This window comes from Leuresthes tenuis, unplaced genomic scaffold (genome assembly GCF_036924035.1).
Source record: "Leuresthes tenuis unplaced genomic scaffold, fLeuTen1.0.hap1 SCAF_20, whole genome shotgun sequence".
Classification (NCBI taxonomy): Eukaryota; Metazoa; Chordata; class Actinopteri; order Atheriniformes; family Atherinopsidae; genus Leuresthes; species Leuresthes tenuis.
Genome location: NW_027325374.1, coordinates 864,313 through 888,965, shown reverse-complemented (window position 1 = coordinate 888,965; position 24,653 = coordinate 864,313). Strand labels below are relative to the sequence as shown.

The 24,653-nt window shown below is 46.7% G+C and overlaps 3 protein-coding genes across 4 annotated transcripts; 1 reads left to right on the top strand and 2 right to left on the bottom strand.

Annotated features, from left to right (window-relative positions):
* Positions 1 to 3,471: 3,471 nt before the first annotated feature.
* On the bottom strand, positions 3,472 to 8,628 carry LOC140278873 (microfibril-associated glycoprotein 4-like). The gene is made up of 7 exons (XM_072373964.1): positions 8,489 to 8,628; positions 7,997 to 8,152; positions 7,003 to 7,041; positions 6,661 to 6,757; positions 5,808 to 6,031; positions 5,619 to 5,632; positions 3,472 to 3,793 (listed from the first exon to the last, which is right to left on the bottom strand). Exons 1-7 carry the CDS (start codon positions 8,492 to 8,494, stop codon positions 3,559 to 3,561), a joined length of 771 nt encoding a protein of 256 aa, XP_072230065.1. The 5' UTR covers positions 8,495 to 8,628; the 3' UTR covers positions 3,472 to 3,558.
* Positions 8,629 to 11,991: 3,363 nt separating this feature from the next.
* On the bottom strand, positions 11,992 to 16,139 carry cox11 (cytochrome c oxidase assembly homolog 11 (yeast)). 2 transcript variants are annotated; one of them, XM_072374153.1, is made up of 5 exons: positions 16,034 to 16,139; positions 14,882 to 15,253; positions 14,655 to 14,810; positions 14,458 to 14,583; positions 11,992 to 12,749 (listed from the first exon to the last, which is right to left on the bottom strand). In XM_072374153.1, exons 2-5 carry the CDS (start codon positions 15,161 to 15,163, stop codon positions 12,561 to 12,563), a joined length of 753 nt encoding a protein of 250 aa, XP_072230254.1. In that variant the 5' UTR covers positions 15,164 to 15,253; positions 16,034 to 16,139; the 3' UTR covers positions 11,992 to 12,560. The 2 variants fall into 2 exon arrangements, with proteins under 2 accessions (XP_072230254.1, XP_072230253.1); XM_072374152.1 differs by having other exon boundaries at positions 11,993 to 12,749; positions 14,882 to 15,221; positions 16,034 to 16,137.
* A 993-nt stretch (positions 16,140 to 17,132) lies between these two features.
* Positions 17,133 to 23,823, top strand: LOC140278990 (chromobox protein homolog 2-like). Its single transcript, XM_072374150.1, has 5 exons — positions 17,133 to 17,257; positions 17,333 to 17,376; positions 19,716 to 19,781; positions 20,179 to 20,248; positions 20,327 to 23,823. The coding sequence occupies exons 1-5, from the start codon at positions 17,192 to 17,194 to the stop codon at positions 21,635 to 21,637; spliced, it is 1,557 nt and encodes a 518-aa protein (XP_072230251.1). The 5' UTR covers positions 17,133 to 17,191; the 3' UTR covers positions 21,638 to 23,823.
* The last annotated feature ends 830 nt before the right edge of the window (positions 23,824 to 24,653 follow it).

Genomic DNA, 24,653 nt, shown 5'->3' with positions numbered 1-24,653 from the left:
ATAATAATAATAATATATTTTATTTATAGGATCCTTTAAAGAATCTCAAGGTCACTTTATATTATGAGCAGCCATTCAAAGCAACACTGTAAAGATAAAACACCATAAAACTGCTAAATAAAATAAGCTGATGTGGGGGCAGTGAGTCCTGAATGTGATCAGAGATGAAGGTCCAGAGTGGGGGGGCAAAGCGACTGAAACATCTGATTATAACAACAAAGGATCTTTTGCTCAAGCTTCATAAAAACCATCTAATATCAGCTCAAACAGCCACTAGAGGGCAGCACTGAGCGAGTTGTCGGTGGTTTTTTCTTGCTGTGGGGGGTGTTTCTGTGATTACACTCAGAGGTGAAGCTGCAGAGCGCCCGGGGGGGCTGTAATGTGCTGGCCTGGGTGGAGGTCTGGTGGGGGCTACACTGCCCCACACTGTTCAGACTGTTTATGCATACCAGCCTGCTGTGAGGGCCCCTCTGTCGCAGCCTGTTTACTGACTTATTTTGGGAAAATTCCACCTCTCTGCTCCGCCGAGGCCATAAATCACTGATTCTGCAGCTTCAGGGGATGATAGCTTCTGTCTCGTGCACACGCACGTGCACACAAACTCACGCACACGCAGTCAGGTTATTCCTAATGAACATCTACTCCCTGTGAGAATGACCTGAAGGCATGATTTATATGAGGTTTACTTTGTGCTGCAATGCGCTCAGTAATACATTCACTCACTTTATTCTCACAGTTACTGGATTAATGTCGTCCTTTGGTTTGTTCCTTTTATAACAGAAATATTCTGACAGTTTCCTCAGCTCTGAATGAAACGTATGTGACGCGCTTTGCTTTAAAAACCACAGAGACAGAACAGCAGCTGTTTTTTCCATTCTTCCTTACATCCAAGGTACAGTTCGGTACAATTTAACCTGAATTTGACACATTTTTCTCTCAGTAACCCCTGAAGCTGACCATGAGGGAGCACACAGCAGCTAACCCGAGAGCTCAGACTACCACACATCAGACTGATCAACGGTATTTAAATGAGCAGTTTGGGTATCAGATACTTCCATTTCCCACATCTGCAGCTGGACCACAGACGGCTGGTTCTGATTCATGTTTTAGGAACAAAAAACACCTGAGGAGGAGGAGGAGTCATGATGGATAAGGACTGCATTAATGAATCAGTTGTTTATTTGCTTTCACTCTGTTCTTCTTCTCTGTTTATTCATTTTTCTTGCAGACACCTGAGAAGGAGGAGGAGTCATGAGCGCTTCTTTCACTGTCCGGCAGAGACACCTGCTGGTGAGGACATGAACTGCATCATTAAACTCTGGATCAGGACATATCGTAGTTATCACTGGCGCTCCATCCCTCTTTCTTAGCTTTAAGTTATTTTCTATAGTAGAACCTATCTAACCTAATCTTGCAGATAAGGACATAGATGGATAAGGACTGCATTAATGAATCAGTTGTTTATTTGCTTTCACTCTGTTCTTCTTCTCTGTTTATTCATTTTTTCTTGCACCTGAGGAGGAGGAGGAGTCATGAGCACTTCTTTCACTGTCCGGCAGAGACACCTGCTGGTGAGGACATGAACTGCACCATTAAACCCACACATCCACACATGGCAACTGTATTCAAATGATAGAAAACTGGCATATATAAGTGATACTGGGACATCTGGGTCAGCTTCCGTCCGTACTGTGCGTAGTGCAAGAAATACTGTCGACGATGCAAGAACAAGACAGCTCACATTCGTTACACCTTTGGTCCAAAGACGATACAAAGAACCCCAACAGGAGCAGAGGACTGAAAAGTTACCAACCACACAAACTTCTTAAATATGTTTCACACATGCAGTCCAACATAAAGCCACAGTTACAAGTCTCTGCCTCACGTGAATCACCACGAGGGACCGAGGTGGCAGTGACCGTCTGCTCAAATAATAATAAGATCAGAAATATAAAGTTATATTGTCATACACAACGGTTAAATAAAGGGAACTTCGTGTTTCTTACGTAGAAGTCCTTGCTTCTACCTTCTTCTTCTTCTTCCTTTGCCATCAAGCACCTCTTCATCCACACAACAACGGTTCGGACCTTGGCCACCCACTAACTCTCTGAATTTAGGGAGTACAGACTTTGTGGTGCTAGATCAAATGTGTGGGCAAAGCAGCAGTTTCACCAATCACATGCGCTTAATGGCCACATCCATTTTATCAACAGTGATTGCTACAATTCTGTCAGAAATGCCAAAGTCTGAGAGAACGTCACTGATTTCCTCTGCCACAACACAACCGGTCTGAGCTTTGGACACAGCTTTTGTTTTTAGCACTTTTTGCAGCATTAGTGTGCTGCGATGGTAAGGTAATGGTCCTGTGTGATGCTACTCCAGAGTGCAACAGAGCAGACTTCACTGAGCTCTGTAATTACATTGGACTCCTCGACCTTATACCAAGATGGGTTTAACTTATTTGCTAAGTTGTCCCTGGTAGGTGGTGTGGACTTGGGGTAACGTTAGCTCAGGGTGGCTTAGCTCTATCGTTATTGCTTAATGAACCTAAATGTTGGTGATTCCACATCTGAAAGGGAATGCAACCTTTTTACAATATGTGCTGTAATCTTTGGACGCTGTGGTGAACGGAGTTTCCTGGCTAACGTTTGCAATTTCAGGTCGTTTGTCTATGAAAAAATACTAACGTTAGCTGGGTATTTGCGGTTGAGTTGACCCACCGTTTTAGTTCAAGTATAACTTGTTAGCTGCCTCGATGTTGGTGTAAGACGTATTGTGGGTTTTTTTGTGTTGTTATTCTGACTGCAGAGCGGTGCTACGACACTGAGGGTCGGAGCCAGAGGAAGAGGCAGTGGAGGAAGCCAACTGGTCATTTTTCTGATTAAAGTAAAGCCACACTTCAGATCGCCACCGTGTATCCGTGGCTGGGCACACACTCCCTGCGGACTCTTCTTCGCTGGTGTTCGGCGGCTTCTTCTTGTTGGCTGAGTATCGAAACTTGGAATCGAAGTGAAAAGATTTGAACGATTCTGTATTGAAATGTCAGTCCCGGTTCCAAACGATACTCGATACTTGATGCCCAACCCTATGGATATGTGTTGAAGTGATTCAGTCCTTTTTATTTGTTGTGCTGCACAATATGTGTAGACTGGTTTTTTTGAGACCCCGTGATTGAGTGAGTCTTCAAAAGTGATGGCAAGCCAGACCCATGGACGGTGCTCTGAAGTTTCCTGTTCGTAGGCTGGCCAGCTGCTACAGGGATTCACAGTAAAGACATCTCAGGATTTCCCAGCTAAGGAAATACTCTTAAACTTATATCTACCTGGGTAGTATACACAAGAGACCTGAAATACCACAAGAAATCCCAAAGAACACTTACTAGTACAAGAACTGAACAACGGAACTAGGGTTTGGAAGTAATTTATTCCCTGTTTTTGTACTTTTATTTACTTTATTTTTAAGAAAGCTTTAATTCCAAAGATTGTGTTGGGTTACATGATAGATGAGAGAACAGACAGATCAACCTGTGCTGATGTTCTGTTCGTTTGTCCTGCAGAGTTACTTCACAGGACGGATCTTCATGCTGATGGCCTTCAGGGAATAGTCATATCCCTTCCAGCGCTGCCAGTCCACTCCAACAGCATAGAGGGTCTTATCAGCCCCCCAGCGATAAACTCCGGTGGGGTTTGCGTTGTGACACTTCTCATACCACCATCCCCCCAGGAATGACTTGGCACAGTTTCCAGATGACCAGATGTCCTGGTCTTTGTCGAAGGTGGAGAATTTCATTCTCCTGCAGAAACACAGCAAATATAAGAAGGGAACGTTTTCAATTTAATGTGGTGAACATGTTCGTGTTCATTTTTATGTTGTAAACTCTATTTTTCTGAATTTCTGTCTGAATTCTCAGAGTTTTTATCCCAGTTAGTGCCGAGTATGTTTCTGTTTCTGTATTTATCAGACGCTTTTATCCAAAACGACTTACAAATGAAGATATAACAGCTTTATAAAAAGCTAACAATAAGCTACATAGAAGGAACCCAGGAGTCCGACTCTGTCAGAGGGGACAGAGTAGAGATAGGGTGCAGGCATAGAAGGAAGTGCAGAAAGATAAAGTGCAGAGATAGAGGGGGGAGGGAAGTACAAGGTAAGTGCTGGGATAGGAGATGCTCTCTGAAGAGCTGGGTTTTCAGGAGCTTCTTGAAGATAGACAGGGACGCCCCTGTTCTGGTAGCGCTCGGTAGGTCATTCCACCATCGTGGGACGACACATGAACAGAGTTTGGATTGTCTTAGGCGTGGTGTAGGAGCTGCTAGACGACAATCCTGGGACCAACGGAGGGACCCAGTTGGGACAGAAGCCTTTGCAAGAGCATTCAAGTAGATGGAGCCGTTCCATTAAGCTCTTTGTAGCTAACATCAGGGACTTGGATCTGATGCAGGCGGCTAAGGGCAGCCAGAGGAGCTCAATGAACAGAGGGGGGACGTGTTCTTTTAGGCTGATCCAAGACCAGACGCACCGCCGCGTTCTGGACCATCTGCAGAGGTTTCACAGGCTGGAGACCAGTTAGGAAACCAGTTAGGAGACCAGTTAGGAGACCAGTTAGGAGACCAGTTAGGAAACCAGTTAGGAGACCAGTTAGGAAACCAGTTAGGAGACCAGTTAGGAGAACACTAAGGAGAGCAGCTAGGAAACCAGTTAGGAGACCAGTTAGGAAACCAGTTAGGAGACCAGTTAGGAAACCAGTTAGGAAACCAGTTAGGAAACCAGTTAGGAGAGCAGTTAGGAAACCAGTTAGGAGACCAGTTAGGAAACCAGTTAGGAGAGCGTTGCAGGAGTCAAGGTGGGAGATGACCATGGCCTGCACCAGGAGCTGTGATGCTAGAGAGTATGGACAAAAGGATACTGTGGTTGACTGTTAAATGCAGCCGATAAGTCGAGCAGGATAAGTACAGAGGACTTAGCTGTCGCTCTGGCTTCTTTTAAGGCTTCTGTCACAGCCAACAGAGCCGTTTCGGTGGAGTGTCCACTTTTAAACCCGGATTGGTTTGGGTCAAGGAGGTTGTTCTGTGAGAGGTAATCGGTGACCTGCTTAAAGACTTTTTCAATGGTTTTAGACAGAAACGGGAGGAGAGAGACCGGCCGATAATTCTCCACATGAGTTGGAGGGAGGGAAGGTTTCTTGAGCAGCGGTGTAACCTGAGCTTGCTTGAATGTGGTAGGAAATGTGCCCGATGTCAGTGAAGCATTAATCACATGCTGCTGCAGTACAGTAGGAGCTATGGATTGGAGAAGATTAGTGGGAACGGGGTCCAGCGGGCATGTAGTAGGACGGCTACATGTGAGAAGTTTAGTAGTAAACTGTTTGCTTATAGCTGCCACTTTGTCAGTAAAAATGAGGCGAAGGTGTCTGCTGTTAGATTGTTAGCAGGTGGCGGAGGATTAAGTAGAGTTTGAAGGTGGAAAAAATTTTTTTTCCTTCATCAGCCATAATGAAATCTGCTTATGGCTGATTGGCAATTTCACAACCCCACAGACAAGGTTTGTTTGTTTGTTCACGCTAGTCTTTACCCGAGAATGGCTGACGCTGAGTACAGATAAAGTCATGAGTTTAACACCTGCTGAGGAACATCTGAATTAAAAGAGGGTAAACTTTATATTTCACATGATTTTATTTCATTAATCTGTTTGTAGATGTTATTGTTTTTATTTGATGGAAATTAGGAAAAAGGAAAAAGTCATCATGTAGTTCTCAGACCAGTGAAGCAGCACAGCTCCTTTCAGAGTGAAGCCATGACAAAGTTTACAGAAAAGACACCTGATATTAAATCTCCACAACAGGAAAAACCTGGTAACTCACCAGCTCCCCCCTTTTTGGAGAATCCAGTCACATGCAGAACGTAACCGTCACACTCAGCATCCACCTTAAAGGAGGAGTAACGAGCAAACGCCTTTTTTCCTTCAAAGTCCTCCATGTCCACCAGCAGCTCGTAGTTTCGCTGGCGTGTCATCTGATGGATGTTCTCAAGACCTACACACACACACACACACACACACACACACACACACACACACACACACACACACACACACACACACACACACACACACACACGCACACACAGATACTGGTTTTTATGCGTTACGAGGACAGTTCAGTCAGGGCAGGTCTGGGGGTGTATTACAGGGACACCACTTTCTGAATGCTCCTCAGAGCTGCTGAAGATATCAAAAATTATATTTCAAGCCACAGAACAGAAGAGTCACTTCAAAATGTCTTTACACACAACTCAAAATATTACAACCTGATTTACTACCGACTTATGAGGACATAGATGATTAGATGAGAAAGCTCCGCCTATGACTGAAACCTACATAATAAGGACCAACAAGATGACCTTAACTTTATATCCTCACTTTACTCAGACCTGCTCCACCTGGACATTATCAACTCAGAGCCTTGACACTAAAAGGCATCCTGTGGAGGTTAGTCATTCCTCCCCTGACCTGTGGGCGGAGCTAACGCCACACATGTTACGCTACAGTCAAAGAACACGGACAGCCAGCAAACTCAGATGTTTTAAATCTTTTAGAACAAGCCCATCAGTGTCTCGATGAACTGGTTTAAACTCTGAGTTACTGTTTGGAGTCATGCCTCACCGAGCCAGTACTCCCCAGCAGCGTTCCCAAAGCCCATCTTGTACTGAACCCAGGGCCTGTAGAAGTTCACCGAGCCGTCCATCCTCCTCTGGAACACCTGGAAGCAAAGAATCGTCTGATGAGCGGACTGTGAGAAACCTGCAGCTCTGCTTGTGGCGACTGGTCGTTGGGGGCAGAGCCGACCTGCTGTCAGTCCGATTAACTGTGTGACCTCAAAAAGTTTCTGTTATCAGTTATGATTATTATTTACAAACTCATAGCATTTTCTGTCCTTTACAGCATTTATGATAATAGTTTAGATCATATTTCTTATATTATCGTGGCTTCAGGTGGAGAACTCACCGTCCAGCGCCCTCCCTGTGAGTCCATGTCACAGTACACCTGCACACACACACACACACACACACACACACACACACACACACACACACACACACACACACACACAGACACACACACACACACACACACACACACACACACACACACACACACACACACACACACACACACACACACACAGGCATCAGTTCATGTGATCCAGACTTCATGGAGATTTTGCACGTCTTTATGAGACAAAATGACCCAAAAGGCCCAATAATGACGCAAAATGACCCAAAATTACCAAAAGAGCCACAAAATGACCCAAAGAGGCCCAAAATGACCTAAAGAGCCCCAAAATGACCCAAAGAGCCCCAAAATGACCCAAAAGAACCCAAAATGACCCAAAGAGTCCCAAAATGACCAAAAGAGCTCCAAAATGACCCAAAGAGGCCCAAAATGACCCAAAGGGCCCCAAAATTACCCAAAATTACCCAAAATTACCCAAAATTACCCAAAATTACCCAAAGAGCCCCAAAATGACCCAAAGAGGCCCAAAATGACCTAAAGAGCCCCAAAATGACCCAAAGAGCCCCAAAATGACCCAAAAGGCCCCAAAATTACCCAAAATTACCCAAAATTACCCAAAGAGCCCCAAAATTACCCAAAGAGGCCCAAAATGACCTAAAGAGCCCCAAAATGACCCAAAGAGCCCCAAAATGACCCAAAAGGCCCCAAAATTACCCAAAGAGTCCCAAAAGGCCCCAAAATGATCCAAAGAGCCCCAAAATGACCAAAAGAGCCCCAAAATGACCCAAAGAAGCCCAAAATGACCCAAAAGGCCCCAAAATGACCCAAAGAGCCCCAAAATGACCCAACAGGAGTAAGAACCCACAGACTGAAACCGAAGGGAGCTTTGGGCTGTTGTGGCCCTTCGACGGGCCCTCGGCCCGCCTCCTTCCATGAGACTGAATGACAGCAGCTGCCTGTGTTTCACAGACAGGACGAGGCGTACCTGGACAGCAGACGTGGATCCGATGGGATAGATGGTGAACACGCCGCTGGGTTGGTTCTTGTCGTGGCGCTGGATGTCGCTGCAGTCGACCGGCTGGAAGCTGGTTTTACAGCTGATCATGGCCGGAGCCAGGAGGAGGAGGAGGGCTGAAGGTAGCTGGAACAGAGGACATGAGGAGATTTTACTGTCTGTGACCTGCTGCTGAGCAGCTTCAACTCACTTCAGACATTCTTTGATGTCTTTTTGGTTTCTCGCTGCTCCAAATGTTCTCAGTGGGTCCGACTGCAGGAGCTTTCACTGCAGTGGACAGAGCCGCCCTGACCTCTGACCTCCGGAGCAAAGAACTCCTCAGCTGCTCCTCCCTGTTCTGACAGTGATGGAGACTCCTGTCTCCTGTGTGACTCACGGACAGGTGAAAGCAGCTCGCAGCCTGGAATGTTTCTGAAATATTGTCCAGAGGCTTTACAAGAGTTCAGGAAGGTCCAAACTCACCTTCATCCTCTCAGCTGTGTTGAAGTGGTGAAAGCGGATGTCGGTCTGGATCTCTGCTGAGCTGCATGAACGCACAAAATAAAGTAATGATCAGGGCTCAGTGACAGACTGCGACTCTGTGTAAAGTCGTCCCGCTCAGGTCTCACCTGTGAATTCACCTGCAGCTGGAACTGAACTCTCCACACAAACGCCTGTCAGCTCTCACACTTCACTGCTTATACCTGCAGAAGGTGGTGAGGTGGCACAGCGGCCGACCAATCAGAAACCATCTCCTCACCGCTCTGACTGTAAAGGTGAGACTTTCTGCATCAGAAACAGGACTTTATGTAACAACTATTTGATGGTTGTCTGTCTGTTGTTGACACGAATGAAGGAAGTAGATTGATTTTCAGGGGAAGGTAAGTTGTCTTCTTTCCCGTAAAAAGGTTTATCTGTGAGCCTTTGAGAATCTGTCCAACCTGAACATTATCTTAACAAACAACATCTACAGAAACAAAGGGTTGATTCAGTAAAATGTTTCCTGGTTCTGTCAGATCTCTGTGCAGATTTGATTTAAGCCCAGTCCAGAGAGCTGGTTCTGCTGACAGAGGTGCATCATGGGAGCTCCCCCAGCAGTCTGGGCCCATAGCAGCAGAACTATGGGATGTTTCAGGGTCTCTCTGCTGAACAGAGATTGGGTTTTGGGCACGAACGCACAGAATGTTTCCAGGAAGTATGAAGGACCCTCATGAACTGTTATCGTCAGGAACGCTGAGTATGCAGCCATGTAACATGTTTCTATGTTGTTCCTGTTCATAAATTCCCCAGAAGAGGCTGCAAAGCTGAGTCCGGCTGCTCTTAAAGTGCGTGATAGTGTCTGAGCATCGGCCTGAGATAGAAACTGTGGTGTTCTGCTGATAAAAACCATCAGAAACAGAACTTTATGTAACAACTATGTGACGATAAGTCATAAATGGGTCAAACTGGATTGAATTAGAATGACATGAATGAAGGAAGAAGATTGATTTTCAGGGGAAGGTAAGTTGTCTGCTTTCCCGTAAAAAGGTTTATAGCTAAGATAGTTACTCTATTTATCCCAGAAGGAAACAGTTTAGCAGTTAGCTGTAAGTTAGCAGTTAGCTGTAAGCTAGCAGTTAGCTGTAAATTAGCAGTTAGCTGTAAGCTAGCAGCAGATGCTAGCAAACAATGCTTTCTCATCAACAGTAATGGACCAAGCCGGAGATGTGCACAGCGTAACTCTTCTGTAATTTGTGGCATTTTTTAAACCCTTTTATTGTCTGTTTCCACATATTCATCTTTGATATAATGTAAGTTGCTTTGAGTATTTATTGTAGGATGATCTTTTCAACAACTGATTTAAAATCTCTCCCCAGCTCTCACACTTCACTGCTTATACCTGCAGAAGGTGGTGAGGTGGCACAGCGGACTGAGGGTGCGTCAACCCGGTTTGGACATAGAAGGATCTACAGTATAAAAGTTATTTCTAGTGAAAGTCACATCAACGATGATCAGGTTATAACTTTGGCACAAAGCATCAAATGGCAACAATTAAGTTTAATTGTCAACACGGTCCCTTTACAAGTTATAGTAATAAGGAGTCTGCTACATCAATCCGACTGATTGTCTGGTGGCAGCTCTGCTATTTCCTTTATTTTTAAACCATTTAATAAATAAGTTTCAATGGACTCGAACGGATGCTGATGGTTGGTCCCATTTGAGGCTCCACAGCATCCAGCCGTTCCAGGACTGAACAGGTTTACTGGCAACCTCATTACTGTGTAAATCTGTGACGGCAGAGTCTGCAGCCAAGCTGTCTGACTGGTTCTACTCGGCCACAGGCATCAGACCCAGATATATGATTAGATTCTACCTACTCATTCTAACAGTGTTTGCACAGTTTGAGGGAGCGCCATGATCTGTGATGCGTCCTCTAAAGACCCGGCAATTCAATCAGTTTCCCGGCACATTTGCAATGCAATGTAATGCAGATGTGCACAGCGCCCCCTACAGAACAGGATGGGTAGCTCAGTCAGCAGGGAGCTGAAGAAGAGCTGACGTCACTCTGCTGCGCCGCTCAGATTGATTTTTCCTTTTTGAATCATGGGCAGGACTTTGAAAACAAAAAAGCAATAATGTGCACTCTTGAAGAAGAAAATGCAAATAGGATGATTGATTACTAATTTAATTTATGAGTCAAATAATGCAGCCACATTCTTAAAATGAAAAAGCATTTCTGCAAATGCATTTTAATTTGAATTATGGTCAAGATTCGCTTCCATAGAGTCCATCATTCTACAGAGAGAAAGATTATTCACAAGTGGAAAACATTCAGGACAGCTGTCAATCTTCCCAGGAGTGGACGTCCCAGCAAGTTCACCCCAAGGTGAAAAAGCCCAGAGCTACATCTCAGACTCTACAGGCCTCAGTTAGCATGCTAAAGGTTAAAGGTCACCCCAAGGTGAAGAAGCCCAGAGCTACATCTCAGACTCTACAGGCCTCAGTTAGCATGCTAAAGGTTAAAGGTCACCCCAAGGTGAAGAAGCCCAGAGCTACATCTCAGACTCTACAGGCCTCAGTTAGCATGTTAAAGGTTAAAGGTCACCCCAAGGTGAAAAAGCCCAGAGCTACATCTCAGACTCTACAGGCCTCAGTTAGCATGTTAAAGGTTAAAGGTCACCCCAAGGTGAAAAAGCCCAGAGCTACATCTCAGACTCTACAGGCCTCAGTTAGCATGTTAAAGGTTAAAGGTCACCCCAAGGTGAAAAAGCCCAGAGCTACATCTCAGACTCTACAGGCCTCAGTTAGCATGTTAAAGGTCACCCCAAGGTGAAAAAGCCCAGAGCTACATCTCAGACTCTCCAGGCCTCAGTTAGCATGTTAAAGGTTAAAGGTCACCCCAAGATGAAGAAGCCCAGAGCTACATCTCAGACTCTACAGGCCTCAGTTAGCATGCTAAAGGTTAAAGGTCATGGCAGCACAGTTAGAAAAAGACTGAACAAGGATGGCTTGTTTGGAAGGGCTGCAGGAGAAAGCCTCTTCTCTCTAAAAAGAACATGTCAGCACAGCTTAGGTTTGCAAAGCTGCATCTGAACAAAGCTCAAGACTTCTGGAACAATGTCCTTTGGACAGACCAGAGCAAAGTGGAGATGTTTGGTCCTAATGCACAGCAGCACGTTTGGAGGAAACCAAACACAGCAGATCAGCACAAACACCTCATACCAGCTGTCAAGCACGGTGGTGGAGGGCTGATGATCTGGGCTGGTTCTGCAGCCACAGGACCTGGGCACCTTGCTTTTGTTCCATAAATAATGAGACGTGTGTTGTTGGATTCACTTTAACACCTGCTGAGGAACAGACTGAACATTATTCTTCACTGTAACTTTACTTATTTTGTGTGTTATATTAACGCTGCAGAGCTCTCATGGAGGTGTGTTTTTGGCTCTTAGTTTGAATAATTTTACACACATCGAACGACGTAAAGAACAAAGACTCTTTCAGAGCGAAACTTAAATATAAACACTGTGTTTTATACAGATTTTACATGATCTTTGTTATTTTTATGCATTTATTGGATCAAACATGTTGACTTTAAATCACTTTTGAATAAGAATCTGTGGAAAGTTGAACTTTTACTCATTATTTATTGATTTATTTATAGTTAAACAGTTAAATATTGATAAATGTTCTTTGTCTTTATCGTCTGAAGATCAATCAGCTCAAAGCTTCGAGTCTTTTGGAAACAGTTCAGTTTTGACCCTTTTCAGTCCGTCCGGCACCGTGAGGGACAGCTAACCCGAGACTCTTCTCCAGAGACTTTAAAAAGGTTGTTTCTCTATTCGAGCCACAGAAAGTTTCATCTGTTCAGAACCAAAACTTTCTGCCCATCCAGCTCAGCGACGTCTCCAAACACATTTTAAAATTTTAGCTTTAATGACCCGTTTTCTCCCAGACAAACTTTTGTCTTGCTTTGACATTTTTGATGTGTTAAAGTCTAATTTCTGTTCTTCGGCTCGGTTATGTTGGAGAACAGAAGAGTCTCGGACGGCTGCATCCCGACCCAGGTGTGTTCGGGTCAGTTGTAGCTGTATCCAGGCAGAGGCAGCTTCTGACCCTCCTTGGCCTCAAAGAAGGTGTAGGACAGCGTGATGGTGTCCACCCGCGCCATCCTGGGGTCGTCGTCGAACTCCGGGTCGATGTAGAAGAAGACGGGCATGTCGACCTCCTCGTGGGGGTTCAGACGCTGCTCCTCGAAGCAGAAACACTGCAGAGAGGAGCCAGATGTGAAACAGCTGCACGACATGGACAAACAAACAGTTGCTTCTGCTCTGGCTCTGAACCGGAACTGGACCCGCTTGGGTGGAAAAACCCTCACAGTGATAGGCTGAGCAAAGTAAACATGATAATCTGGTGAGATGCATGATGGGAAATATCAGAGTTTGAGGTTTAGCAGAAACTTTTCACCGTTTTGGACTCTGAATGAAACGCAGTCACATGACAGACCAGAAACAACTGGTTTACCGTCAGTACGAGACCGAATGTCTGGACTGAAGCAGGCTGTTTAACACAGTTTCTGCTCAGTGCACATCTGGACAGATGTCGGTTTCATTTCCAAAGCATGATCCCCTCCACTTTAGTCCAGAGCTCAGCGGCATCTGACTCCATCATCTGCAGCCGAAATCCCTCCCTGAACACTAAATACTAACCGCGATGTATCCCACAATTCACCGCGAAATGTAGTGAGCCCATGAGAATGTTTGTGTGGGACACCAAAAGAATGAGGTGCAGCACATCCGGTACAACCGATCAGAACCTGGTTACAGAACATTTTGAAGGATTCTTCCTCATTTCAGCCTCAGACATTTAGTGTGAGATCCAAAGAGCTCTCTGAGGCCTTCAGGGAGAAGATTATAGCTGCAGATGAGTCTGAATCAGCTGTTCCACTGACTGAAAGTAACCTACAAGTGAAGAACAATTAGAACAAACAGAACCCCTAAAACAGGTTCTGGGTGGCTGAAGAAGCCTCCAGCACTCCTGGAACGTCATCACGGACCTACAGGAAGCTGAAAGCAGAAACCTGTGCTGTCAGAGAACATCAGAACAGGACTAAAAATAAAATAAAAATAAATCCGCTGGCCACTAACCAGAGCAACATATCCCATCATGCATTGCCAAAGATTCTCTGGGCTGCGTGTGGCAGACGGACGGACGTTGAATTAATAGTTCAACTTTAGTAATAGTTGCAGCTTTATCTAGAAAATGTGCGTTTAATAAGTGAAGCTTAATTTATTAATGATGGCTGGTTCAGTAAAAGCTGAGTGAATCTGAATCATTTGGACTCCTCAGACAACTGGATTAATCAGTTTGTCCAATATTGTGAGACAGGAAATGAGGTTCAGGACGTTTCGGCCAGTAGGGGGTGTAGTTTGACGGAGGGGCGTTTATTATTCAGAGAATAAAAAAATGATATTACTCTAATTAAAAAGTCGGCTGCCAATCACAATTTGACGACGTCTACAAGAACATCTTCTCCTTTCACTCTCTCGCAGGTCTAATTCTCCTCCGTATCGTCATTAATTGAATTATTGATAAAAGAAACAGATTGGCGGCATTTCGCTCCCTGAGTTTTCCAGATAACGCTAAGTTGTTTTTTCTCCTGCTGAATTGCTCGTGGTTCGGCGTTGGATGACAGGCTTTACAGATGTAAACTGGAGGCTAAACTCCGTTATACGTGTCACGTCGGTAAAAGCATCAGCGAAGTGATCGAGTTGTAGCTCGATGTGCAGACTGTCCAGACTGGAGGCTTCCTGCTGAGAGTCAACAGGAAGTGGTCGGGGGGACTTCCTTAAAGAGTTAAAGACAACATAAAGGTCCTGAAACGTGGAACCATCTGGAATCTGTCTGAAGACAGATGCTCCTCAGACCGTCTCTGCTGCCTGGGAGCAGTCAGCTGACGACGGCCTGAATCTCACCTGGATCTTGTTAAAGTACTGTCCCGCGTCGAAGGGCACCACGTTGTAGGTGGAGATGCCGATGATGGGCTTGTCTGTGGGGTTCTTTGCTCTGTAGAAGGCCAGCGCCGTCTCACCCGGAACCACCTGCGGACAGAAGGGCGTGAGCGTGGTCGGGCTGTGAGGCGTCACGCCGCAGTGCCAACAGAAACTCTTACAAAGATCTCGGTCTGCTGCGGTCTGAAGTTCCACTGTATGCTGGCGTGCGTGTCGGCGTTGAAGGTAACCTTGATGACGCGCTCCTTCACCGGCTCCATAGTTGCTACCTGATCGGTGTTGTGGCCGGCCACCGCCGTGCCGCCGAGTCCCGAAGCCTGACAGACAAGCAGAGCGGTCACAGGAGCTCTCAGCAGTGAGGAGAGCTGGCGTGTGTCTGTGTGCTCACCTGGCAGTAGAGCCGGTACAGCGGCACCGCGGCGTACGACAGGCCGATCATTCCCACGCCGGCAGCAGCGATGTACGTCAGCACCGTCTTGTTCCGGGTCTTCCACTCCTCCTCCTGACTCCTGGACTTCCTGCTGCGGCTCCGTGTGACGAGGCGTGAAGGAGGCTGCCGCCGCAGGAAGTGCTCAGCCTGAGAGCGCAGTCCCCGCCAAGTGCATCCCGTCAGCAGCGGCGAGGCCTGAGGGCGGCAGAGGGACGGCCGAAGCAGCAGAGGCAGCAGCATGGCTGCAGACGCACCTGCAGGACGACGAACAGCTGCAGCTCAGCAGAGGAGTCCAACTCTGAAAGTCAGGTTCACACCTGTCACAGGGTGCTTCAGAAAGATGGAATAAAAACATAAGAGAAAGATAACGGTCCAGTCAAAAATGTCCACATTTCTCACACATCTTCAGCCCAAAGTTTAAGAGCAACACGCTGAAAAGCAGCGTCTCCCTCAGACATCAGAGCTGATTTAGGCTGAAACATGCAGGAAATACGCTGTTTACATGCTGATCCAGGCTCAGATCCATAAAAACACCAAGATTACCTAAACTGGGTCTGACTGAAGAAGACAGAACATCCAGAACCTGTTTTACCTGAGTTCAGCTGAAGAAAGGAGTCTGCCTTCCAGTCTTAAGCAGGCCAGAAAGCCCTCAATAACGCTCTCAAAGCAGCTTCTAAGTTACTTTCAATCCGCTGAAGCGACTTTTTAAAAAACATTTTTATCACTACATATAAGACGAATTTGTCAGTTGAAAATGACAATTCTTAAAAAATATTCGGTAATGTTGTAACAGGAGAGTTCGTGCGTCAAAATAAAAAAATATCCCAATTTAAGGAGTTTTTTACAGGATTCCACGCGTGCTTCTCCTTCCGATGAAACATACCTGTTCTCATAGTAATTTTACTTTATCTTAAATATTCCAAACAAAACCTTTACAATAAATAATCTGTTTAATGTAACTAAACAGAGTCGTCACCAACATAATCTGACCTAAGAAGTTTCTTCGGTCTAATAACGTTAGCTTAGCTTAGCTGCTAACAGAAAACAACACAACGATAAAACTGATTATCAGCTCTGAAAATGTTAAAATCATGTTTGAAATGCTGATACCTTCAAACAGGAGCTCCGCTGTGTTTCACCGCAGGACTGTTATGAAGACAGTTACCAAACATGCTGACCGGAAACACCCGGTGCATCACACAAACGGCTCCCTCTTCAGGAGAAAAGGTTCCGCGGAGAAAAGTTCCGCACAATGAAGACAGTAAATTTTAAAATGGTTTACGCACGAAAAGTTTTATATGTGTAAGTTACAGGGACACTTTCTCTGCCATGTACAGTGTAATTTAATGTTTATGTCATTGTGGACTTTCTTTTCTTAATAAGGTGATACTTGAAAAATGAAGCCCATGTCAGTATAAAAACAACATCTAAATGTCAAATATATATATTTCTATATTTCTTTTAAGACAAGACCGTTAAAAAACAACCTGGTGAAACACTTACACATGACTGTTCATAAGACAGATTCAAAGTCTGTCAGAAGTCAAAGAAAAAAGCTCAAATAGGTCTGAAGTTTCCCACGATTACAACACAACTTCAGTGTTAGTCAGTTCTACTGACACGAATAAGTGTGAAAGAAATCTAAAGCACATTTCGGTCACATGATACTGAAGAATAAGACAAGATCCAGCGTTAAAGCATCCTATCTGGGATACCTTTCAACAGCCACCTGTCCAAAGTGTCACTTGGATGCTGTTAAATTGATGGCAATAATTCAGGGGCAAAAGGAAACGAGATTGATGGATTCTAAGTCTGTAAAAGGGTTGGCAGCCTACTCTCAGTCTTGCTGTTAGGCCTGACAGTTTAGTCATGACTTATAAACTTGTCTTATTAGGTCAGGATGTGTTTGTAGTGGAGATGTTACTGGATGTAGCTCCATTCATTCATTCATTCATTCATTCATTCAGTTGTATTGCAAAAAAAACTAATATTTCACATGGAAAAATAACATTTAGAGTATCTTATATATCTTTTGTTGTTGTGTTTTGTGAAATTATTATTGTGCTTTGTTCTTGGTTTAACCACATTGTGTCATCTACACGCTTTAAATGACAAGAAATTAATATTTCTGCCGATCGATTTTTCTGTTAATCGACTAACCGCTGTAGATGATGGCTGTTAAAAGGTAAATAAAGGTTTATATGTGAATGAAGAGCAGCTACGGTGGCCGTGAGCGGTCACATCTCGCGGAGAGGGGCTGCAGCAGTAATGGAGGGGGTCACGGTGGGCCAGGTATTTGATGCGGAATGCATCCTCAGCAAACGGTCAAGAAAGGTAAGTACTGACCGGCTGCGGCTCGGCGGGGGCTCGGTTCGGTTTTGGCCTGTCTGACATCTTGTTTTTCCGCAGGGGAAGTTCGAGTATCTGGTGAAGTGGAGAGGCTGGTCGTCCAAGTAAGTAGCTGCTAGCTGCGCTGTTAGCACCGCGGCTAACCATACACAACACCGAAAATGGCACCGAACAATGCCCGGCGGCGGCGGGATGTTTACTCCGCTGCCGGGTCCTTCCCACCCGGACCGGGTGTAGAACCACCGGGGTTCGGCTTCAACACGCGGAGCGGTGAACGCGCCGCCAGAGAGCCGCCATTAGAGCCCGTGTTTGTCCGCTTTTCTGTGCCTGAGATCCGTGTGCTGGCTGTGTGCGAGACCGGGACCAGCTTCGGGCTCCGTTGGACCACCTACCTCCGAACTGCCAGAACCTGGAAAATACGCGTCCAGAACCTGGAAAACATGCGTCCAGAACCTGGAAAACATGCATCCAGAACCTGGAAAACATGCATCCAGAACCTGGAAAACATGCATCCAGAACCTGGAAAATAAGCATCCAGAACCTGGAAAACATGCATCCAGAACCTGGAAAATAAGCATCCAGAACCTGGAAAACATGCATCCAGAACCTAGAAAACACGCGTCCAGAACCTGGAAAATACGCGCGTCCAGAACCTGGAAAATACGCGTCCAAAACCTGGAAAACATGCATCCAGAACCTGGAAAACATGCATCCAGAACCTGGAAAACATGTGTCCAAAACCTGGAAAACACACGTCCAGAACCTGGAAAACATGCATCCAGAACCTGGAAAACATGCATCCAGAACCTGGAAAACATACGCGTCCAGAACCTGGAAAACATGCATCCAGAACCTGGAAAACATGCTTCCAGAACCTGGAAAACATGTGTCCAAAACCTGGAAAACACACGTCCAGAACCTGGAAAACATGCATCCAGAACCTGGAAAACATACGCGTCCAGAACCTGGAAAACATGCATCCAGAACCTGGAAAACATACGCGTCCAGAACCTGGAAAACACGCGTCCAGAACCTGGAAAACACGCGTCCAGAACCTGGAAAACACGCATCCAGAACCTGGAAAACATACGTCCAGAACCTGGAAAACATGCGTCCAGAACCTGGAAAACATGCATCCAGAACCTGGAAAAGACACGTCCAGAACCTGGAAAACATGCGTCCAGAACCTGGAAAACATGCGTCCAGAACCTGGAAAACATGCGTCCAGAACCTGGAAAACATTGTTTTCAGTGATTTTACTGTTTTCTGAACGGGGAAAGTCGACTCTGCAATGTTTTAAATTGGAAGAATAATCTGATGAGGTCGGTCTGAGAAACTGTGAAAATGTCTGAAAACACCTTCAAATATTCAGTAAAAATTAGAATTAATAAACATTAATAAACATTAGATAAACATTAATAAACATTAGAATAAACGGCACAGAAAGAGCTGCAGTCAGAGTTCAGCTGAAAAGGTTTGGTTCCTGTTGTTCATTCAGCCTCTTTACCTGATGAGTTATATACCTGTGTGTGTGAGTGTGTGTGTGTGTGCATGTGTGTGTGCATGAGTGTGTGTGTGCCTTTTTGTCCCCGTGTTGTTTAGCATCTTGTTTTCCCTCCTGTGTGGCTCCTTGTGCTAATATCAGCTGTTCACCAACATCTGTAACATCTGTAACTGCATCACATCTGAGGAGCTGATCTCACAGACTTCCAGCTGACATGAAGTCATCCAGCTGAGATGATGTCATCCAGCTGACATGATGTCATCCAGCTGACATGATGTCATCCAGCTGAGATGATGTCATCCAGCTGACATGATGTCATCCAGCTGACTTGATGTCATCCAGCTGACATGATGTCATCCAGCTGAGATGATGTCATCCAGCTGACTTGATGTCATCCAGCTGAGATGATGTCATCCAGCTGAGATGATGTCATCCAGCTGACATGATGTCATCCAGCTGACATGATGTCATCCAGCTGAGATGATGTCATCCAGCTGACATGATGTCATCCAGCTGACTTGATGTCATCCAGCTGAGATGACGTCATCCAGCTGACATGATGTCATCCAGCTGAGATGATGTCATCCAGCTGACTTGATGTCATCCAGCTGACTTGATGTCATCCAGCTGACATGATGTCATCCAGCTGAGATGATGTCATCCAGCTGACTTGATGTCATCCAGCTGACTTGATGTCATCCAGCTGAGATGATGTCATCCAGCTGAGATGATGTCATCCAGCTGACTTGATGTCATCCAGCTGACTTGATGTCATCCAGCTGAGATGATGTCATCCAGCTGAGATGATGTCATCCAGCTGACATGACGTCATCCAGCTGAGATGATGTCATCAGCTGACATGACGTCATCCAGCTGAGATGATGTCATCAGCTGACTTGCGATAAAGTGCTGACAGACGCAACTTTTCTCTGTTTGCAGGCACAACAGTTGGGAGCCGGAGGAGAATATCTTGGACCCGAGGTTGTTGGCGGCGTTTCACAAGAGGTGTGTCTGATCTTTGTTGAAGATGATCTGTTGCTTGATAAGTTTACAGAAATATTGAAGCATTTCTTTCAAAGAAGAAGAAAAGTGTATTTTAAATAGAATCCACTGATGTAAGAAGGAAGGAAGACAACACCTCTGAGACTCTGGAGAGTTGGAGCAGCAAAGTAAAGTAACAGGACTGACTTTGGTGGAGAATCGTTCTTATTGTTCTGATCGTTTAGCATCTGAAGGACAAATGTTGTGCATTCTGGTTCAAATTGATGTTTGATGATTGATGATATTTGAAACCTTATTATTATCTAAATAAATGCTCATGAAGACGAGTGCTGGGATGTGTTTGATGGAAAACTCCAGCTGATGATGAATCCTCTGATCACAGATGCTTGTTGTTTTTCAGAGAACAAGAGCGAGAGCTTCTTTTTCAGAAGAAAGGAAAGCGGCCACGAGGACGGCCCCGAAAGATTCTGGTAAACCAGAACCACGTTCACTGTTGATTCTGCAGTCACAGCCTCATCTTCACTCATCATTCTCCATCTCTGTCTCAGCCTCCTCCAGCTGCCACCAAGGACAGCCGCTCCTCTTCCTCCTCCTCCTCCGGCCTCTCTTCATCGCCCTCCCCGTCTTCCTCAGAGGATGAAGATCACACAAAGAAGGCCAAGCCTGGCCCCCGGCTCCACCCCGTCCCCCAGAAGAGGCCCCAGATCATGTTGGCCAAGCCCGACCCACCTCGCAAGAAGAAGCGTGGCAGGAAGCCGCTGCACCCCGACTTAAAGGCTTTAAGGCAGGCCAAGAGCCGACCTCCTCCTCCTCCTCTTCCTCTTCCTCCACGCCACCACCAGCCAATCAAATCGCCCAGAGACGAGCCGCGGCCCGGCGTGAAGAAGCCGCTGCAGCCGGCCAGCTTCACCTACCCCGGGCTGAACAGAACCTCCAGAGAAGAGGCCGCCGGTGCTTCTCAGACCTCCTCCAGCTCCTTCTCGCAGACCGCCTCCAAACCCAGGTCGCTCAGCTGCATCTGGACCGGCCGCTCGCTGTCCGCCTCCTCGTCCTCCTCCCACAGCAAAGCCAGCCCGTCCCAGAAGAACTCTGAGCTGCGGCGCTCCATCTCAGAAACGGGCCGAGCAGACGGCTATAAAATGCCTCTGAAACAAGGCGGCGGCGGGCTGGGGTCGCTGGGTTTGCACGGCGGTTTTGGGGGAGGCCAGGCGGCCGTGCAGCGCTCCCCGCTGGCCCACAGGAGGCAGGACGGCGTGGGAGTTCAGACTGGGTTAGCTCAGCACAAGCAGCAGAACTCCTGTCTTTCCAAAGCGTCGTCTTCCTCGCCGTCACCTCGGGACCGAGCGAGCCAGGCGCTGAACCTGCGAGCGCTCAACCTGCAGAGCGTCAGCAAGCCGCCGCCCGGCAGCAGCCTGCCAGGAAACGCCAGCTTCAGGAGCGCGAAAGGCGGAGCCGGCGCCACCAAAGAGACTCGAACGCCAGCTGGGGGGCAGTACTCTGGTCTGGCAGCAGGCGGCGCCGCAGAGCAGGGACGGGGGAGGGAGGAGCTCACAGGCGGCGGCGGGAGGCAGGAGGACAGGAAACACGGGCTCAGCTCTCAGAACCGCAGCCTGAACGAACTCAGCACCGGAGACTCAGACGAGACCAGCAGCAGCGAGTCGGACATCTCGCCGCGGCCCGGCGACAGCAGGCCCAGCCTCGGCCTCAACGCCACCGAGTCGGACACAGAAACAGACTGGCGGCCCGCGCGGAGCCTCCTGGAGCACGTCTTCGTCACCGACGTCACGGCCAACTTCATCACGGTGACGGTGAAGGAGTCGCCCACCAGCGTCGGCTTTTTCAACTCCCGCAACCACTGAAGGACGCCGGAGCCAACGGCACTTCCTGCCGCCGCTCAGGGTTCCCACAGCGGTCATTCCCACATCTCTCAGGGGAACTGTGGCGGAACCCCGGTGATTGAACCCCGTTTCCACCTCGTGTCGGACGCCAGCCGCCGCGACAGGAAACGGTCCGGCGCTCGCATTCAGAGCCGGAGCAGAAACAGTTTTCAGTGGCAGCTACCAAACCGGCCGTTACCGGCTGGTTCTCAGTCGGAGCAGCAAACACCATGAAACGCCCCCAGCGCAGTGCACGTGAAAACCATTTGAGCAGGAACCTGTTTGGAGGCGGGGCCTCCTCTGATTGGTTAATCCTTCCTCTCTCATGGACCAGCACAGCCTGCCATGGCTGGAGGGTCCCAGGTGGAGGTTATTGTTGGAGTATTTTGGCAGAACTCAGTAAAACAGTATTTGTTGTGGTACAGGAACACCGTCACTTCCTGTTTGTACATAAAACTGCAGCTTGAGAGAGTTATTAACAATGTTTTAATGAACAAAACGGTTCCTTCAAAGAGTCCTGAGTACGGATCTGTGCCGTTAAAACGCCACGCACAGCTGGACTTCCATCCTTCCCTCGTGTTCAGGTCGGGAGCTAAAACTGAGCCGGTTCTATGAGGCAAAAATGAGGCCTCTTATAGAGACAAAAGCTTTGAAAAAGTTCCTAATGGCCAATGACAGCAGAGGAGACTTTGGCCCCGCCTCCAAAGTGAAGAAGTCAGCCTGACAGAGAGTGTGACCCCATGGGAATCCATAAATCGCTGCTTCTCATGTCACCACAGCGAGTTACGTCCCAACATCCCTTTAAACTCCATGAAAATGTGCATGAAGTGCTTTTCATGGTGCTGTGGGGCAGTGTTCTCCAGGCCCGGCCCCCCAGGAGCCTTCAGGTGTGCTGGAGCAGGAGAACATGCCGGCCTGGAGGACCGGGCTTGGAGGGAGATAAAAACTCACATTTGGTGCTGAATCCATCGCATCACAGCTGTTTAAAGCCGGTGTCGGGTCTGGGTTCTGACAGAACCCTGCGTTATTCGCACTTTAACGGGTTTCAGTCCCAGTTCTGAACCGGAGATCTGAGCAAAAGAAACGACTTGCATAAAGGCAGCAGCTGTCGTCGTGACGACGAGATTCCTGAGATTTGATTTATGATCCAGTGATGACGGCATTTACAGTCGACCATAATCAGCCGGACCTTTGTTCCATTTACAGGGGTCCAGACGACCCAGTTCAGTAAGTTCGGTTCTTGTGTAAACCTTCTAGATTCTGTGATTTCGTTGGCCAGATGTGCCAGATGTGGGAACTCGGTCATGTGGTCATTATTCGGGAGCTTCAGCCACGTCTGATGGAACATCTGTGCAGACTCCACCTCTCCTCCATCAGGAGGTGTTTGAACCCACAGGTGGATGCAGACTCCACCTGTCCTCCATCAGGAGGTGTTTAAACGGGGTTTGAACCCACAGGTGGATGCAGACTCCACCTCTCCTCCATCAGGAGGTGTTTAAACGGGGTTTGAACCCACAGGTGGATGCAGACTCCACCTCTCCTCCATCAGGAGGTGTTTAAACGGGGTTTGAACCCACAGGTGGATGCAGACTCCACCTCTCCTCCATCAGGAGGTGTTTAAACGGGGTTTGAACCCACAGGTGGATGCAGACTCCACCTCTCCAGTGCCTCAGGTTCCCTCACAGCTGGACGGTCACTGCCACCTCGTCCCTCGTGGTGATTCACGTGAGGCAGAGACTTGTAACTGTGGCTTTATGTTGGACTGCATGTGTGAAACATATTTAAGAAGTTTGTGTGGTTGGTAACTTTTCAGTCCTCTGCTCCTGTTGGGGTTCTTTGTATCGTCTTTGGACCAAAGGTGTAACGAATGTGAGCTGTCTTGTTCTTGCATCGTCGACAGTATTTCTTGCACTACGCACAGTACGGACGGAAGCTGACCCAGATGTCCCAGTATCACTTATATATGCCAGTTTTGTATCATTTGAATACAGTTGCCATCACAGTGTCCTCTGGAGTTGAAATGTGTTAATTTATATTTGTAAATATGTTTTTATCATGATGTGATATCTGATATCTATCTGGTGCTCATGTTGGCTCAATAGCTTCAGATTCTTGTAGCCCGTGTGCCTCTGCTATTTGAAGGATTTGGAAATAAAGTTAAAAAGTTCAGAGAGCTGGATGTGTGGGTTTAATGGTGCAGTTCATGTCCTCACCAGCAGGTGTCTCTGCCGGACAGTGAAAGAAGCTCCTCCTCCTTCTCAGGTGCAAGAAAAATGAATAAACAGAGAAGAAGAACAGAGTGAAAGCAAATAAACAATTGATTCATTAATGCAGTCCTTATCCATCTATGTCCTTATCTGCAAGATTAGGTTAGATAGGTTCTACTATAAAAACTAACTTAAAGCTAAGAAAGAGGGATGGAGCGCCAGTGATGACTACGATATGTCCTGATCCAGAGTTTAATGATGCAGTTCATGTCCTCACCAGCAGGTGTCTCTGCCGGACAGTGAAAGAAGCTCACATGACTCCTCCTCCTCAGGTGTCTGCAAGAAAAATGAATAAACTGAGAAAAGAACAGAGTGAAATAAACAATTGATTCATTAATGCAGTCCTTATTTTTAATGGATTATTACAGAACTGTACAAGAGTCACGACCCAGACTCCTGATCCAGCCTCATTTCTTCCAGACTTTACTGTGTCCTGATCAACAGTTCTGCAGCTTTCTGGAGCTCTTTCACAGTTTTTCTTTTGACATTTTATGCTTTTTCCCTCATCTTCAGTCCTTGTTCCTGAGCATTTTCAGAGGAATGTGTTTTTTCTTTGTTCAGCCACTTAACTCTGACCTTTGACCCATTCAGGCAGAAAAAAGGCTCCTAACTCAAGGGATGAACCAGTGTTGTGTCGACACAGAACAGACAACTTAGCAAAGAAGCCATTTTAAACTGGATCTTTAGGCACTTTGTGACCAGCAGCCTGTCACAAAGACACATCATTTGTT